General features: G+C 40.8%; 1 protein-coding gene across 1 annotated transcript; it reads left to right on the forward strand.

Annotated features, from left to right (window-relative positions):
- The first annotated feature begins 724 nt into the window (after window positions 1-724).
- On the forward strand, window positions 725-17,962 carry LOC120799492 (homer protein homolog 3-like). The gene is made up of 10 exons (XM_040144730.1): window positions 725-796; window positions 979-1,027; window positions 6,669-6,825; window positions 8,711-8,842; window positions 8,991-9,095; window positions 10,227-10,360; window positions 12,846-13,002; window positions 15,780-15,887; window positions 16,015-16,095; window positions 16,243-17,962. Exons 2-10 carry the CDS (start codon window positions 1,005-1,007, stop codon window positions 16,426-16,428), a joined length of 1,083 nt encoding a protein of 360 aa, XP_040000664.1. The 5' UTR covers window positions 725-796; window positions 979-1,004; the 3' UTR covers window positions 16,429-17,962.
- Window positions 17,963-18,682: the final 720 nt, after the last annotated feature.

Genomic DNA, 18,682 nt, shown 5'->3' on the forward strand with positions numbered 1-18,682 from the left:
AGGGAAAAATTACTTGCAGTTATAAAAAGGTCTGGGGATACGAAAATCTATATTTTCTTAAAGCTATAGGCCCTAGATGGGCTGTAGTATGACTCTGAAGTCTTTTTAGGTCATGACGTTTCCTTCGGGACGCTGTTTCATTAAGCCTTAAAACTGGCAGCTCCACGCAGACCTATAAGATCCAGTTTGCAGGATGCTCACATGCAGGCTCATTGGCTGCAGGCAGGTTGACACCGATCCCCGGTCCGATCTTCGCTGCCTCGTACAGCTGTAGCGGCCGCCCGGAGCCCCTCGGAGCCAGCAGGCGGTACTCTACTGTCGGCTGTGTGTCCCGCGGTTGAGTGCGCGCGGCCGGCTGGATGAAGAGCTGAACAGCGGAGGCAGGAGGGCAGAGAGCCGTGACCACCGGGGCGAGCTGAGAGAGAGAGAGAGACGGAGGGAAGAGGACAGACCCGCTGCTGCTCCTTTGGTCTAAGATGGACACAGGCGGGACCGCGGGCACTTTAGTCATCGAGGTCAGCAGCCCTGCCTCCTCCGGCTTGTGAGTCTCCGTGCTCCGCGGAGGCGGTCGGCGGACCCCGGCGACCAGGACAGGACCGGGACCGTGCCGACGCTTGGCAGGTTGCAGCAAGCTGTGTGTGGCGTCTTGCAGTCAAACGTCCCCCTCCCCGGAGAATAAAGCAGGAAGAAAGCATCTGGTAGCTCCGAGGGACAGACCGAGTGGGACAGCAACAGCAGTCTCAGTGCGGAATTATTGTTAGATAACCGACTCAACAAGGGTTTACACCGAAATGGGGTAAGTGTGGCGGGGTGCTATTGCCCTGATTTAATTAGGCTTAGAGAGAAAATTGAGAGCAAAGAGTTTGTTGCTAAATCAAACGGAACAAACTCCGTTAATAACAACTCTTCATTTTTTCTGTTCTAGTTTGGACTAAGTTGTTGGGTAAATGCTTCAACTCTCTCCCTTTTGTTTTGTAGAAAAGAAGTCTCAGTCACCTTGTAAGATGTTTCCTCGCCACAGAGAAAGGTACGAACATTTGAGCTGGAGTTTGAACATTTACTAGCTTGACCTTGTAATTTTTTTCCACTTAAAATTTTGATTTTTTTTTTTTTTTTTTTTTTTGTGTACTTGTGACCTTGAGATGCCAACCACTCTACATAAACCTGGAAAACATACCTTATGACCTTGATTTCAGAGGGAAGGGAAAGTTGGTCTTACCTTATGAAAAGATCAGTCCTAGTAACATAAACTGAAGATTTGAAATTGCAATAATGCTGCAACGCAGAATTAGGAAACTTGTGTGATATAACCTCAGTCCTCTGATGGTTTTCGCTCTGTGGTGCATCTGGAGCAATGCTCTGGTTTCTTTCTCACCCTTGCACTAACACAGATTGAGCGGGATCATTTCAGACTTGATGAATCTGCTAAATTAAGAACATCATCTTCTGTAATGTGTTTGCTCTGTGCGTCCCCACAGTCTTCAGCTTATTTGATCCACAATTCTTAGTAATCATGGCGCCTAGGGTGACTTTATTGGAGTTGTAACTAAAACAGAAGGATAGAGGTGCAGAGCAGGCATTAGTGTATGAAGTTATGATGTAGAAACATCTGATTTGTCCAATATGCTTGTAACAGGCTAGGGTACACTATAATCATCTTCTTTGTTATTATTTAGTTATGAGGTACTTAGGGTATGTGAGTATTGGTCTATCGTAGGACAGCTGTGAACTGCCACAGCCAGTTGTGTTCGCGGTTCACTGAAATCGGATATGGTTGTACTGCCGTCTTTTAGATGGATTATTTAAAGACTACATAGTTGCAAGGAGCCACTACTGTTCTTTTAGCACCAGCAGAACTAGAGGATTGGTACTCAATGAAAGAAATAATGGACGTTTCCTTGCATTAATTTAGAAATCATAGTCAATAGTCTCTCTAATGTTAAAACGGCTGCGTATAAAAGATTTGGATAAATCAGATCAGAGGGTGACAGGACAAACTCACTAAAGCAGATTGCGGATATTGTAGATTGTGGTAGGAATTAGTGGGGTTATTCATCCTGAGGTGCAGCCCTGACCTCCATCCAATCGCCATCAGGCTTTGTTATACTTAGACACCCCCATTAAGCCCTGTAGGCCACATCCATCTGCTGAGGATGAAGGTCGAGCGACTGAAGATCCTTGAGAAGCGATCGACTGCAGTCCAACTAACAATATATACCAAAAAACATGAGCACACAAACTGCTTTATACCACCAGAGTGTGTCTCAACAAGAATTTTCACACTCAGGAAATGTTGACAGATACACACACACTTGCAGCCAATGATCCTCTTTTCAAACATGCGGTCTTAACTGTGTAAAAATTCCTAACTACGCCTTAGCAGGTTGCAGGTTTGATTCCTGGTTGATCATGAGTGCCGATGAAGTTGTGCATGTTGCTCAGAAGGCATCAGATGCCAGATATTCAGCAGGAGGGCACAGACACCCAACCTCAGGCAAGGTCAAAGCATGGTAGTAATAGGACAACTCTATAATTGTTGCCACTGCCCTTCTGGACAGCACAACGAAAGTGAGTGACGCTTCAATGTGAGTCTTCGGCAGTATCGCTAACGTCATTGGCTGTATGTAATATGGGCCCTACAAAAACATGTGAGGGATGGCCAGGCCTCAATGACGTAGAGCTAAATAAAAGGAAAGGACCTCCAGGGCAAACAACCAGCAGTATAAATAGAGCTGCAAGAATTAATTGATTAGTTGATTGACAGAATGTAAATTTACAGCTACATTGATAATCGATTGTTTAAGACATTTTTTCGGGACAAATTCAGAATATTAACTAGTTCCAGCTTCTCAAATGTTTTACTTTTTCTTATATGACAATAGACTGAATATCTTTGGGTTTTTGATTTCTGGCCAGACAAGAGAAGCAATGTTTTCATCTTAGCCTATAAGAAATTGCAGCACTTTTCACTATTTTCTGACATATTAGAGACCAAATAATTAATCGATCGGTCAAAATCAGCTGAATAATTGATAAGGGAAAATCATTGTTAGCTGCAGACCTAAATATAATCAATCACATTAGTTATATTTTCAGGGAAATCTTTATTTATTTATGTATTTTTATTGAAACACTGTATCTTTATGTAACTTAGATGTGTCCGATGGTTGAGAGTTAAATCTCTCAACCATTAAAGCAGTTAAAGCTCCACCAATGTTACACATCAAAGTGTTGCGTAAAGGTCTTGAGGGAGTGCTACTGCATATGTGTAAAAACTTATATAAAGTCTTTCCTGGCTCCAGAGGGAGCTGCTACAAGTCTTCAGGTGCCTCAAGTGATGTTACTTGAGTCAGCGTTGGGTTTGAAGACCACAAGTTTGAAAATGAAAAAAGAAGTGAGCTCACCGGACCTCTTTAGTCCAATCCTGATATCTGCATGAGGCTAGCGGCACGAGGTAGGTGCCAGGTTTTGACAGGGAGGAAGAATGTTTGGAATAAAAAAGACGATATCTCCGCTGCATCATTGGGAGACAAACTCCTACATCGGTGAAGTGCCACTTTAAAAAAATTTAGGTGGCTTTAAATTGAAATTCTTCCTTGTTTTGTCTTGAAGAATGAATTGTATTTCCGCTTGCCATCTTCTTCACTGCAATCAGTTAAAGTTATTGCATTATGTAAAAGTAGTAAAAGTCAAAATCATACGCAAGCATTAAGCAGATACTTAAAAGGACTACATAACCAAAACATTATATCAGATTCTTCCATGAAGACAGTTTGAATTATATCAAGTTTATATCAGTCCTCAGATCAGTGGAAACTAAGCAGCAGATCCACTAACAACAGGTGGATCAGTGGGAGATGAGAGGACTTATAGCGCAGGTTATATTCAGCCTGGAGTGTGTCGTCGAAATGCCACTGTTCGTATAAACATCTTCACAGTCATTCCTTGAAATGCTGTGAATGCACGAGTCCTTACAGTGTTCCTTTCTATCGTGATCTCCTGCAGTGAGACGACACAGAGAGGCCATTACTGGATTTGTGTGTCACTAATGGGGTCAGATATAAATGCACAGTGACTGGCCAAAATCATATACTTCTACCGGGAACAGCCACAGCAATTTACGATACTGCATAGAGGAAGAAGTGTCCTCTTTCTTACCATTTCATACTTTAATTGGGCTTTTTAGGAAATATTTTGAGTGTATTAGATATTATGAGTGAAGAACAGCAGCATCTTGTCGTGATACTAATATTCCTGAGTGTCTAATCGATGTTGGTATTGTCTGTTTGATTCACATTAATGGCAATGTTCACTATCGCTGTTACCCAAAAACATCAGTGTTGGGTTTATAATCTGTCTGCCTCAATTTAAAGACATTTCAGAGAGAAGACCTGCAAAGTGAACACCTCAGCTTGGATGTCTTGGGCTCCCTAACTACCATATTCGGTATGGTGGGATGGCCAGTGAGATAGTCAGTCCTGTCTTTCAGCTTTTCAGCTCACTTGATTCTCCTTTTATTAACATTATTTCATCCACGACCTTGTCCATGATTTATTTTGTAGTAAGTTGTCGATGGTGTTTTTAGCCATGCTAGTGGCGGGGCTCTAGGGATGGCCATGTCAATCTGTTAGTCTACCACTTTGGTCCAGACTGAAATATCTCGACAACTATTGAATGAATTGCCATGATATTTGGTGCAGATATCCATGGTCTCTAGAAGATTAATCCCAATGACCTTGGCGATTTCCTGTCTTTTCATCTAGTGACATCATGAGGTTGATATTTGTTATCTTGAGTGAAAAATCTATTTGAAAACTGTTGGATGGGTTATGAAATCTGGTACAGGCATCCATGTCAGAGTAAATTGGAAAAACTTTTGAGACTTTTCATCTACCACCATCATGAGGTCAAAATTTCAGCAGTAAAATTTGGTCGCGTACGTAGATAGACATAACTTTTAGTCAGTATTTTGTCCTATGTACTCTGCTTTATTTTATATCAAAGTGTGGGAATATACAGTGCCGTAAATGTACTGACTGGACCGGACTGACTCCAGCCCAAAAGGAAGAAGACTTTTAGCAGTCTTGCTATTCATACCGCAACAGTGGCTAAACCAATTCCCAACACTAGTGACTTTGTTGTTTTGATATATTTACCTCGTATCCAGGATACATCTCTGCAAACACTGCCAGGAGCAGAGCAGAGGGTGGAGGGTGAACGACTCGGGAGAGGGTTCAGAGCGTTTTAGTCAACATCATTTGCCAGTTAAATCACGGCCCTGTATGGTTGGTGAATGATGCAGGAAAGCCAGCCAAAGGATGATCCTACCATCTATCCCTGGATGGCAGAGACACAGACGGAGATGTCTCAGTATGAAAATAATCAAGAATTTAACTTTTGAGCAAAATCAAGACACAAAATGTGCCGGATTATACAATAATGAGTTTTAATGGAAGAAGTTTTAAAGGTTCAAATATTCAACTCATGAGAAAAAACACATTTCAGTCCATGTAAAAAGATTTGTCTTGTTTTAATGATTTTAACATATCTAAAACTTCCTGATGGTCACCCAAGGTTTACAACATCCTATTCAGTTACTTCTAAATCATAGTTAGTAGACCTGAAGTCTGTGGAGGGATTTTTGCACTTTGACATTCCCTATATGATCAAAAATGTTCTTGCCATATCTCATCATCGTCTCTGTGTTTCCTCCTCCAGGGACCAGCCGATCTTCAGCGCCCGGGCCCATGTTTTCCAGATCGACCCTGCCACCAAGAGGAACTGGATCCCTGCCAGCAAGCATGCCGTCACGGTGTCCTTCTTCTATGATGCCAACCGTAATGTCTACCGCATCATCAGCGTGGGTGGGACCAAGGTGAGGGGGAGGAAAACGGTAGTAAAGCCAAAGTTTTAAAACAAAAACGAGATGTATTTCCAGAATTTGGTTGCCCAGGAGTAATATGCAAATGATGTATTTCTGAGGGATTTCTCTCAAAGTAGTGTTGTACTGTTTGATTGCAGTGAAGCTGGTGGCCTTGGCATTAAAAGAGGCCTTTCACTATTTGTAACAAAGCCAGAGGCCAAACAAAGCAGGACAAACAGCAGCTCCACAATGATTTTCCTCTGAGCCAACCATACTCCTACCGGAAAATCAAGAGGTTATGAAATACGCATTAAACAAAACCACAGTGAGTTTCAACACACTGAGAGCGTCTTTCTCGCAGGCCTGTGGATTTGAAGTGAATGATGCAGGAAAGCCAGCCAAAGGATGATCCTACCATCTATCCCTGGATGGCAGAGACACAGACGGAGATGTCTCATTATGAAAATAATCAAGAATTTAACTTTTGAGCAAAATCAAGACACAAAATGTGCCGGATTATACAATAATGAGTTTTAATGGAAGAAGTTTTAAAGGTTCAAATATTCAACTCATGAGAAAAAACACATTTCAGTCCATGTAAAAAGATTTGTCTTGTTTTAATGATTTTAACATATCTAAAACTTCCTGATGGTCACCCAAGGTTTACAACATCCTATTCAGTTACTTCTAAATCATAGTTAGTAGACCTGAAGTCTGTGGAGGGATTTTTGCACTTTGACATTCCCTATATGATCAAAAATGTTCTTGCCATATCTCATCATCGTCTCTGTGTTTCCTCCTCCAGGGACCAGCCGATCTTCAGTGCCCGGGCCCATGTTTTCCAGATCGACCCTGCCACCAAGAGGAACTGGATCCCTGCCAGCAAGCATGCCGTCACGGTGTCCTTCTTCTATGATGCCAACCGTAATGTCTACCGCATCATCAGCGTGGGTGGGACCAAGGTGAGGGGGAGGAAAACGGTAGTAAAGCCAAAGTTTTAAAACAAAAACGAGATGTATTTGCAGAATTTGGTTGCCCAGGAGTAATATGCAAATGATGTATTTCTGAGGGATTTCTCTCAAAGTAGTGTTGTACTGTTTGATTGCAGTGAAGCTGGTGGCCTTGGCATTAAAAGAGGCCTTTCACTATTTGTAACAAAGCCAGAGGCCAAACAAAGCAGGACAAACAGCAGCTCCACAATGATTTTCCTCTGAGCCAACCATACTCCTACCGGAAAATCAAGAGGTTATGAAATACGCATTAAACAAAACCACAGTGAGTTTCAACACATCAGCTGAGAGCGTTTTTCTCGCAGGCCTGTGGATTTAGCTTATGAGGAACATCGCGCACTGAGGTGGAGGGAGGGGTGTGGTCTATCTGATCTCTTCTTAGCACCTCTGGTCTGACCCACATTCCTGCCTCCCAGATGGCACTGCGGTGTGGCAGTTGGTCGTTCAGCAGCCCAATCCTGCCAGGACTGGTGTATGCCTCCAGGATAATCTTCACTGCTGCTGCCACTGTCCAACATGTTATGTCAAACCATAGAGATGCAGACTGTAGAGTTCATGTAATCATTTGTTGGAGGGGAGAGAAGAAAGAGAAAGCTTCCGCCTAAGCTGCCATTGCCCTGCAATTCTGGGATTTTTAATCGTCCCATTATTGTAACGCTGGAGATGACGTAAAAAGGTTTATAAATAGGTCGGTTCTAATATTTTTTCCTCATGTGCACACGGGGGAAAGAGGTGGCTTCAGCCACTACCCTGACAATGAGGTGATGAACCTGGTGGATGTGCTGTGTTTGTGCATCTTTACTGCTGCCCATCTTTTGGCAGAAATGTCAGTTAAATTTGCCTCTGTTCTTACTTTAAACAATAAGAGCTTACGATGAGGCAGAGCTCTGGTGTTTGATCATCATGTTCAAAACAGTCATTTTTAAAAGAACAAACATGTCTCAAGGGAGAAAGTGCTTGAAAATAGCTGACTGCCAGTAATCCCAGTGGAGAATTAATGCTTCACAAATGTCACACTATGTACAAACGTTTTCCTGTGTTCTTCACTTTTCCAGCAAACATGTGAAACATGAAGTTATCTCAATGTGACAAGGTTTATCTAGGTTTAAAACCTTTATTTCCAAAAAACGTGACATTTTTAATATTTTATGTTTTAGTCATCATAGTTCATCTATTTATTTAACTTTGCTCTTCTATTGCTTTCCTGCACTAGGACTAAAAATGTTTTTAAAAAAGATCACAGTTTGTGCATAAGATGCTATAGTGTTATTGTTTCTCAAACAAGGCCTAGTGTAGTATAATATTACTTAAAACAAGGAAGTTAGGGACTGTACAAAGAGTCCTGCATGTGAAGTGTGGCTGAATCTTATATTTCATTTTATAAAAAAGCAAGAGCCTCTCCAATGTTATCAGTATTTTCTTTGGACCTTTGGATCTCCTTGACTAAGGAAAAAATCAATACCCTCCCCCAGTATCCCAATATAACATATTTTTGGCAAACATAAGAAAATTATTTTAAAAATCCCAACGACCCTCTGTTTCTGAATAAATCTGCATGAATGAATTTGGCATGAGAAAAAGTTAATAGACCCTCTCCTGTCTACTCTCCCTTTAGCAAAAAGAAAAAATACGTGGCAGTCACCTTTCTCCGACCCTCTCATTTTCTCCCGTAATAAAAAAACCAATACTAGCATTGCTTATTCACGCTTCAACTTTGATTTGTCTGAATTCTTGTGTCTGCTGCAAGAACCAGAATCCAAACAGAATCTTCTGTTTTGTTCACATGTTGTAAACCCATCTGATGGGATGATCACTTCTGTTATCTCTGCATCTGCAGGCAATTATCAATTGCACCGTTACACCCAGCATGACGTTCACCAAGACGTCCCAGAAGTTCGGTCAGTGGGCGGACAGCAGGGCCAACACTGTCTATGGTCTGGGTTTCGCTACAGAGCAACAGCTGCACCAGGTAAATTATACCAAAGTCTACAGAGGTTAAAGCCCTGAAAAAAATTGAGAAATTTTTCATTCACTGTACATTTCCAATGATTAACTAGTGCTTAATTATTAATGTGTCATTACCTGAAACACTTTATCACCTGTCCTCTTTTGAAAAGTTCTCAGAGAAGTTTAAGGAGGTGAAAGATGCAGCTCGTCTGGCACGAGAAAAGTCGCAGGATAAAGAACTGGCCAACACAGCACTTACCATCGCTGCTCCTCAGGTGAGCTCTACCCTTTTAGATAAAAAAAAAAAATGTCAACATGACAGTAGATCTAGCCTCTGCAGGCATCAGGCAGAAAGTGTAAATGTGAAAACTTTGTCATGAGCCACAGAAATATCCAGTGACACATTTTTTGGCATTTTATGATTGAGGAGACACATGTGAGGACAGGCCAAGGTTGGATGAATGCGCTGCTTTGATTGAATCAAAGGAGGGAAGGAGAGAAAGGAACGAGAGGCAAAAGAGAGATGAGCTGGGTCACTTGTCTCGGAGGGGAGTGAAAGTGAGGAAAAACTAGGACGATGGTAAAATTATCCCGTGCTGCTCAGCAGTGCACCTCATCTGCATTTGCTACCCACTGCTACTGAGAAGCCTCTGTCTCAAACACTGTAGTGATGAAAATGTAATCAGCTCAGGGCTCTTTTGATCAATAGAGAATAATTACCCATCAGTTACATATGCTTGGTCATGAGGAACATGCCCGTTTCTCTTTAACTCTAACAGAGTGTTGTCCCAAGCGTTGTCTCTCACTCCACGTCTTTATCGATTTAATGAACACATCAGAGAAGCCAAAGCTCCAGTAAATCGCCAAATGTGCCAATCGGTTGCACTTGATTCTTGCTAACCGATCATACAGCGAAGTATAACTGTGATTGTGACACTGTGAAAAGGTCATTATGTGTGGTGTGCTTTGTGTTGACATGTTTCTTTGTCTGTTTTGCTACCTGATGGATTCCCTCTGTAGTTCTCGCAGGTGAGTCCTTAATTATTGTTTTAACTTCTTAATCCTGAAAAGCCAAGTATCATTTGGCAGCACACAAAAACAGAAACTGTCTCTGGAGATCATTTAAAGCACAACAGATTCCCTTTGTGTGCAAATACACTCTGAAAGTCTTTCTTTTTCTTTCTGTCAGTAAATAGAAAATAGAAAGCTTTTTTTTTTTTACAGTAGTTCTGCTGTGTACTTTTAACTTTTTTATCGGTTTTTAATTTAAATAACTGGATTTTCAGATGTAAAAGTAGTTCTTCTGAGAAGCCTTTCTCTGAATAATTCGTTTGGTGTTGAGATTCTGTTTTGTTATAATGATGTGTGTGTTATTAGGAGAGTCCATTTACTGATGTGTTTCTCAGGACCTTTCCGATGAACTCCAGTCTCCACCTGTGATGTGCGTGAATGGGCCGGAGGACAAGCTGTTCCGCAGCCAGAGCGCAGACATCACTCTATCGTCTGAGAAGGAGCGTATTAAAAAGATGCTCTCTGAAGGGTAACCGAGTTATGCACACACACACACACACACACACACACACACACCAACAGAATAGAAACTGAAGAGACCAAAAACCCTTTCTTCTCCTTTTTCAGAGTCCAATCTCACCTTCTGTTCAGAACAACAGTTAAACACTGTGATAGGAATCCCTTTGTGAAATGCTTGTTTCGTTTAGGTGTTAAGAATGCGGTGTCAGTCTGGTGATTGTGTGTCTACTTGCTCTTCAAAAGTCAGGCATTGCCAACACCCACTTTCTTTCTACTCAACTTTGCTGCTCACAAAGTTCAAAGTTGATGACGGATTAGAAACAAGAGCGTTACTGCGTTATCCATGGCTCACAAACATGCATCTCATAGCTTTCACCAGCGGATGGAGTTGCTCAGTTGTCATGCAGATGCTTCAGTTGCTGTCACATGATCTGAGAATGGAACTGACGAGGATAGTGGTAACCAATCTCCGTGACAACAGATAAAAACTCCCGTTGTCGCTGAAAGCTCCAGTAAATCGTCAGTAAATGGGCTCTGTGCTAAGAAGTTTTTGTTAAACGCATGAAATTATTTTTACAGTGTCATATTGTTGAAAGAATAATCAATAAACCACTCTGGTGTCTGTATGCTAAGTATGAAGCTATGAGGTCAATTGTTGTCAAGTCATTGAGAATGCTAAAGATGTTTTTTGACAATTGCAGCATTATGTAATTTTAGTAATCGTGCAATTTTGCACCAGTCGTCATCTTAACAAACGAACCCTCCTTACGATGGTTCCAGTATTCACACATCATGTAAAGTTTGTAAATATCCCTTCATTCAGCCCTTTGAGCCATCCGCAGTGCTTTTATATCCTACAGTCCAATTATTAAAACAGAGAGCGCCTTCTGAATGGTTACCATGGTAAACTTTTGCCATGTGACAACCTCAAGCCTTCAAGATGTAGAGGGACAGAACGAAGGCGAAGGATCAAAGATGAAGAGCTGCTGATCCTTTCTGCAGATTGTAGAAAAATTGATTGAAATCGATGAGGTTTAACAATCTCATATGTCCCTCACGTATTTTGTAGAGTCATGTGGCATGTACAGTAGGTGTGCCCATAGACTGGGAAGAGGCCTCTTTTACTGTCTTTATATGAATGAATGTCATATTGGGACTAAATACATTGTGTAACCAGTCTGTAGTAAGATTCAGCCTTAAGCCTCACAGATAGTGATGTTTTATGCTCACAACAATTTTATATGGAACCAAGATCAGCAGGACGGTATCACTGTAATGGAAAATAAAAATTTGAAGAACTACACAAAAGAGACTCTGTGATGCCAAATTTTTGGCAGTCATCTTGGCCAATGAGCATGGCCACTATCTTCTACTTCTTTGTCCCCTGATGCTAACAAATGTCTTAAATTTGATGATCCAACTTAGTTAAAGTCTATAATGCCTTATGAAAAAGTTGCCTTTAAATGCCATATTCAGTCTTTTGATAAAGATGACTTTCAATAGTCAACCCTCCAGGACTGGAGGATTACTGTGGGAACAGTTTGGTCTTGTTTAGGCATTTCAATGAGTGTATCGTTGCTCTGTTACAAGACCTGTGAAATGACCTTCACTCTGGGCTTTAGGTTTGATGCTGCAGGCTGCAGTCCCCGGTATAGCCTCCTTAACAGTGTTGCGGTGGCTCGGTGCCTTGTGTTAAACAAGGCCAGCGGGGTTTCATCATGCTTCAAAGTTTTGGCAGAGGGGAACTTTGGCTGTTACTACACAGCAAGCTATAGTATTCAGCCACATGTTGCTGTGTGAAGTCAGATGGACCTTCAGTTTCAAAAACTAGTTAGCAAAAGGCAGCCACATGCCATGGGTAGACAAGATGTGGCAGGTTTTCATTCCAGTCAAAGGCAGTGCAAGCCACAGAGATGAGGAAATTCTAATCAGTAAAATCAGTCACTGCAGTTTAGAATTGAAACCTGGCTCCCTTAACCTTGGTTAGTTACACACAGGTTGGTCTGCAGTCAAATTTGACTCCACAGAATGGACTTTATCCAAAGAGCATTACTGTATGTACAGTAGTTAAGCGAGAGATTGACATTTTCGTAACACTGTCCTCTGATTAAAACGTCGTAAAAATTAGTGTTCATTAAGGTACAATCGAGGTTGTTGGTATATTTCTGAATATATAATGTAATGTACCACCTGTGAAGTGTGTTATTGTTAAGAAGTAAAGTTCATTCTTGACGTTGAAAAAAATATGTTGACAAAACAGTCTCCCACCGAGGTCTATGTAGTAGCTTTTCTGGAAATTTCCGTCACATCCAAATTTTAAATGTTCAAATTCACATTTTTTTTAATGACTTCTTGGCCATTTTGCCTGAAAATATGTGTAATAATTATGTGCCATATAAGCGATATTATCCTAAGGCTTGTATGTACAGTATAATATGTATGATGTAATATGTATTCCTGGTTTCCAGTCTTGTTTTTTTTTTTTTTTTTTTTAGGTCTATTTGTGAGATGAACCTGGAAGCTGAGCTCTTCACTCTGCAGGACAGCAACTCCAAGTTGGTGGCAGCTTTGCACGAGGCTAATGCTAATGTGGAGCAGTGGAAGAAACAGCTGGCGGCGTATCAGGAGGAGACCGAGAGGCTGCGAGAACAGGTACTCTCAGCCACAGAGGGCACGTTGAAGGTGCTATGTTTAAGTTTGCTTATCCTTGACAGTGAATTAGCCATTATCCAAAAAAAAAAAATCGCCAAACTACGGGATTAGTAGGTTCAGAGCTCCAATGTAAAAAATTTCTGTGTTTGCCCAAATGACAAATCTCAGGTAATAAAAGTGGAGATTTAAATAAATAAATGATAAAAGTATTTAAATATCTCATGTCAGATATTAAATCAGTTTTCTTTTGTAATAACTGCATGGATGCTTAATCCAGAGTGTCAGTCGTATAAACCTCGTGGTTTAGAGCTGCTTTTTGCTGCAACAGAAGATAAGAGCTTGATTTTTACACAGTAAACTTTGAGTTATTTTCTAGATGTTTTTGCAAATAGTTGATACCTAAGAAGGAAACCAAAAGTGTTTGGTATCAAATGTATCATGTAAAATTCAATAGATCAATATACCCAGATCCTCTATGTGCTCTGAATTTCTCCATTGTCAAGAGGTGAATTGCAGACTTTTAAGTTCCCACACACAGATGGTTAAGGGGAAATTAAATTGGTCCAAAAATCATTCATGCATTATTGAGTCGAACACTGAAAAGCAGTTGTTCTCTCTTGTGGCTTCTGAAGTCCTTTGGCCTTCATGTGCAGCCAAGTGCTTGTTCATTCTGCAGTATCCTGCAAGGTCCAAGCTGATGGTTGAGGTCACACCTAACTGTCAACGCTGGAGCTGTGAAGCTCTGTATCAAGAACAGACGCTCAGGTTATTGCTGAAGAACAACCTTGCTCAACCAAGAACAAGGTGTGAGGCTGACGGGACTCGGCCTGTCAATCTCGTGCTTTCAGTAATGACAATCGCACGTCTTTCTCTGCTGAGGAAGGTCACGCTGGTTTTGATTGTGTCATTGCTTTCAGACACTTCATATCCTTGGTTTCACTGTACCATGAAAAAAAGGGCAAGTCAGTCAGGCTGGTAACACACTACATCATTCTCTAACATGACTTGTGCTGCAGGCGTTTCCCCTGCAAAGCTTTAATCAAGTTGTTCGCTGCTGGTTGAACCGTTTCACTACAGCATGCGCACAGAAAATGTCACATTTCACCGCAAGGGAGTTTGGTCTAAATACACCGAGCCTCAGGAGGGTTTTACACTTGAATTACCTATTAGGTTCCAGTGGATACAGATGCCTACACTCCCCCGAATCCCCATTCATCAATAAAAGGTATTTTCACCTTTGCTGGTAGCCGACTCCTCTAGGAACGACCTCGCCTCAGGCTGACAATTACAAACCTCTCTGATTTAAGGCTTTAATACCTTGATTCCTTTCCATTATAGCCCGGCTTTACAGTAATCGATCCCTGCTTTTTAGTTCTCTAGCACTTGTCTGGTATTTCAACAAGAAACAGTTTTAACCATTTTAGTCCAAATGAATTCACACAAGTGAGAACCCTGTTTACTTTAGCCCAAGTTCTTGTTCCCTGTATCTGAGGAAGGGGACCAGGTGGCTGAAAATGGTTCACGTCTCTGGGGTGATGTGAGAGGGAGAGGGGTTTGTAGGACAGCAATATCCTACTTTCAATGCCCCAGTTAGGAAAAAATGAAAAATCACCAGAGGGAGCTGGCATCCACTCGGTTCTCTCTTCTTTTTCTTCTTCTTCTTTCTGCCGCTCCTTCTAGTCTCAACCATACACGGCTTAAAATAATCCAGTCTGTCTCTGTCAGACACGGGGGCATTTTTAGAGGACTCCTTCTCTTTCTTTACGATTCATGGGGCCCAGATGACAGTGCAGTGAGGATGTCGCTCCTGTTTACCTGATGATGGTGATCATCTGCCTGTTGATGAATCCTAGTTGTAGATGAAGTTATAGTTACAGTCAAGCAAAAATATGAGTCATGATAAGCAGATAAAATTGATAGTATGTCAGGCTGAAAATTCTCCCTAAGAAACTAAATCCTATAGAGTGTTGTTAACTGTTTGGCTTTGACAGCGCCACGGTGTAGTGTCGAGTGGTCCTCTTTGTAGATCAGAGGCAGATTAAAATGTTTTTCATGTTTTGTGTGTACATTAGGAACACTGATACTGTCTAATAAAAGCTTTGAAGAATTACAGAAATACAGCAATTTTTTAAATTATGTTAATGTTTTGCTCAATATTTTTATAACATGCTATTAACCACATGTATTGGAGCATGATTTTTAACTTCAGTATAGATTTCCATTGCAATAGGCTACATAAAATTCCACATAAGACTAACTGATAGACCAAACGAGACGGGTTCCTATTAGCCTTTACACAATCTAAGTTTATTTGTAATAGTAAGTGAGAAAAGATTTGTTTATATGAAACTTTTTAAAAATTTAAAATACTTCAAGATAAAAGCATCTAGCATGAAAATGTCAAACAGATGGGAAAGTAATAAACCCATGAGCAACAAAATAGTACTGACAAAGCAGAAATAACAATAATAATGATAGTGAGAGGTAAACTATTTCAGACTTTGGGGGAAGATCCAGTAGACACTAGTGAGCTGACCTGAGAGACTTCTAGTTACTTTGGGGGCTTGCTGTGTAGTACCTCGTAGGGAATAACTAAACTTTCATGTAAACGTCATCTAGGCCCTAAGTTTTTTGAGAATAGTGACTGCTTTGTGGATGTGAGAGTGACCAAACATCCAATTTAAGATTTTTGTGTGAAGTCATGTCCCACATGCTGAACGTGATTTCATTGTGTGCGTGCGTGTGTGTGCGTGGGCGCAATGCGCATATGTCGTAAGGTGGCTGAACTGGAGGCCCATGGAGGCCAAGGCCCCAGCGACCTGCTGAAGGATGAGCTTACCCAGTCTCTGGAGGAACTTGAGGCCCTGCTGAAGGCAAAAGATGAGGTTGGTGCCTTATCGTTCCATTTTATCATCAGCTGGAGTCAGAGGTGGAAAGCTGCAATGTTTTGTCACAGGCGCAGATGAATGATGCAGCTGCTCAAACTTATGGGTACTCTTCATTCCTGTCCAGGAAATCCACATTTTGCAAAGCAAGAAAGCAGAGTACCACGAAATGGAACATGACAGGGATGAGGCCATACACAGATTACGGGTAGGAGTGTAATTATTACAGCAGCGTAATATGCTTTCATAAATGATGTCCACATTTGTTGAGTAATAGTGAAATAAACAGTAGTTAGTTTTAATTTTTTGAAATTTCCCCTGCTTGGCCTGTCCCTTTGATTCCCCTTCTCTGCAGGAGATGGAGATGCGTAATTCAGAGTTGGAGCGGCGCGTCCAGAACACAGAGCAGAACCTGAGTAACTCTCTGGAGGAACGGGATCGCATGGACACTGAGATCCAGAGGGCCATCGAAAGTCTGGACATCAAGATCTTTGACCTCAATGACCTCCGCCAGAGCCTGGTTAAACTCATTGACAAATAAGAGGGAAAACCACAATCCATGAGAGAGCTGGAACAAAAGACAGGGTCCGTGGCCACGGCGGCAAGGAGTAAGCAAAACAAGATGGAGCTGGTCCCTGTCCTCTTCAAGCACAAGAACCACCACGGCTGCAGGAAGGTTACTCCATGTCTGCGTTGCAGCAGTGGCTCTGCTGTACTCAACAACATACTGTCGGTGTTGGCCTAAGCAGCAGCATATACATGGTATTGCTTGTCCAGTCTAATGTAACGCTTCATGTTGCTTTCAAAGGTTACATTCAATGCAATAAACCAACTTTAAGGTAAGTGCTTAACAGTGCTAAACATTTAATATCGAGAACTGGTGCTTGTAGTTTTTCATACGTATGACTTTTGTATTAAAAAACGGCGATGCAGTGTCAATATGAACGATAAGAGGCCTTGTTTTTTTCAATTGACAGGTGAAATTTAAACATCTTTACAACAAAATGAGTCCATGCATATAGGGAAAGGGACATTGTATTCAATGGAGTGGTGAATGGAAGTGAATGGAAATAAAAGAGCGCACAAGACAAAATTACATTGAAGAGATTTGCCTATTTAACAACGTGCATATAACATAATTATTACTGAATCAACAGTCAACAAAAGTTGTGTACGGTCTTGTAGTTGTAGCTGTAAAGTGAAAGACAGAGTGGTTCTAGGTGGTGCATTCCACAGGAATAAGCAATGACATATATTCACGGTCAGTGAAATATTATGCTAATAGTGTTTGATATTGGGGTGAAGCATTGACACACAACTTGAACTTAAATGGTAGATCCGAATATTGACACCAAAGATCAAATGTTAAGAGCAGAGTCATTGATAAGGTTTTTCAGCAGCTCGTCTATTACCACATCTTCATTTAGGCTCGTAAGGAACCTTTAAATCTAAAATAAGTTACAGTAACTCTTAAGCACATGTTAGTAGATAGGATATATTCTGCAATCAAATTTAGGAAAAAGTGTTTTCAGAATGATATAAATCAATAATGCTAAAGTAATTAATGAATAACCATAAGAAATAAAAGTCATCTCTTAGTCTCACAGATAAGTTTTGGACTGGCCCAGTCTAAATAATCGTCCTGTGCATCATCTCTTAACACACTGCTAATTTAGCAACTTATTAATGATCGCTGCACATCTTAATAAACGTGTCGCTCTGATTGGTGTGACGCATTCAAGGAAATTTAAGAGATTTTTTTCTGCCTTCTGTCGTTTTTCAGCACGTTAACTTTAGCTGTGGACAATACTTGTATGCCATAGGCCTTGAGAGTGTTGCTGCGCTGTATGAAAGCAGAAAAACAGAATGTCTAGTTCACATTTTTTTTAATCACACAGACTGTATTGTTTAACATGGTCTATAATGCTGTTTGTATTCATTTTTTTTTTTTTTTCAAGCCTTACTGTTCTATTTTATGGATGATTGTGGAAAGTCATGCCAGCTCTATGTCTCAAACTTTGAGCTGTTGCCATGACAGTTTGGAAATAAAAGCAAAGAATACAGTCACTCAGTCATCTGAATGTACTTTATTTGTGTGGACCATCTGGTTGAATTAATTTTATTTCTACTGTAATATGAATCCAAATGGTTACAGCAAGTAAATGAAAGCGACTTATATTGACCTTTACTATCTAGGAGCTCGAGAGAGTGATTCATTGACCAAGCCAGAAAATCCTAATTTAAAAGGCCATAATGAACTATTATCAGTCTTGCTGGTCAAAATGTTTTATATACAACACAGATCATTGATTCCAGCTGTCTACTTCGCTTTGTTCAGGCTTTTTATTGCTACCTTTCCAGTTGTAAGCCATAGTTTCATTAGACGAAAATCTAAATGGCTAAGTGGCTTAGTAGGAGCCTTGAAAACCCACTGATTAGATTCAAACTATTTGAACTCTACCAGCCAACCAACAATGGTACCATTTAGTTTGGATAGTAGTTGTCAGACGTCTTCTCTCATGACCCTGTTGGAAACAGGGAAAAGGCCATGCCACCCTCTCCACGCTTTCCACATCTACTTTTTATCAAGCGTTAACAAAAGCGGGGAAATTCATAACAAATTCAACTAAATTTAAATGTATTTTATGTCACTAAGATTATCGTGATCATGAACTCATATCCTGTCGTAAGTTACTGTTATGCAAAAGAAAAATTAAGATAAAATTTTCCCAAACCGACAAATACTTTAACACCATAAAAGACACAAGACTCTCCTGCTACAATGTGTGAACATG

This window comes from Xiphias gladius, chromosome 14 (genome assembly GCF_016859285.1).
Source record: "Xiphias gladius isolate SHS-SW01 ecotype Sanya breed wild chromosome 14, ASM1685928v1, whole genome shotgun sequence".
Taxonomy (NCBI): Eukaryota; Metazoa; Chordata; class Actinopteri; order Istiophoriformes; family Xiphiidae; genus Xiphias; species Xiphias gladius.

Bases quoted from the DNA above. Each gene is read 5' to 3' on its own strand.
- LOC120799492 (XM_040144730.1), top strand. From the start codon at position 1,005: ATGTTTCCTCGCCACAGAGAAAG. The intron at 1,028-6,668 runs GTACGAACATTT...TTCCTCCTCCAG, and splicing joins TTTCCTCGCCACAGAGAAAG to GGACCAGCCGATCTTCAGTG. The intron at 10,361-12,845 runs GTAACCGAGTTA...TTTTTTTTTTAG, and splicing joins AAAAAGATGCTCTCTGAAGG to GTCTATTTGTGAGATGAACC.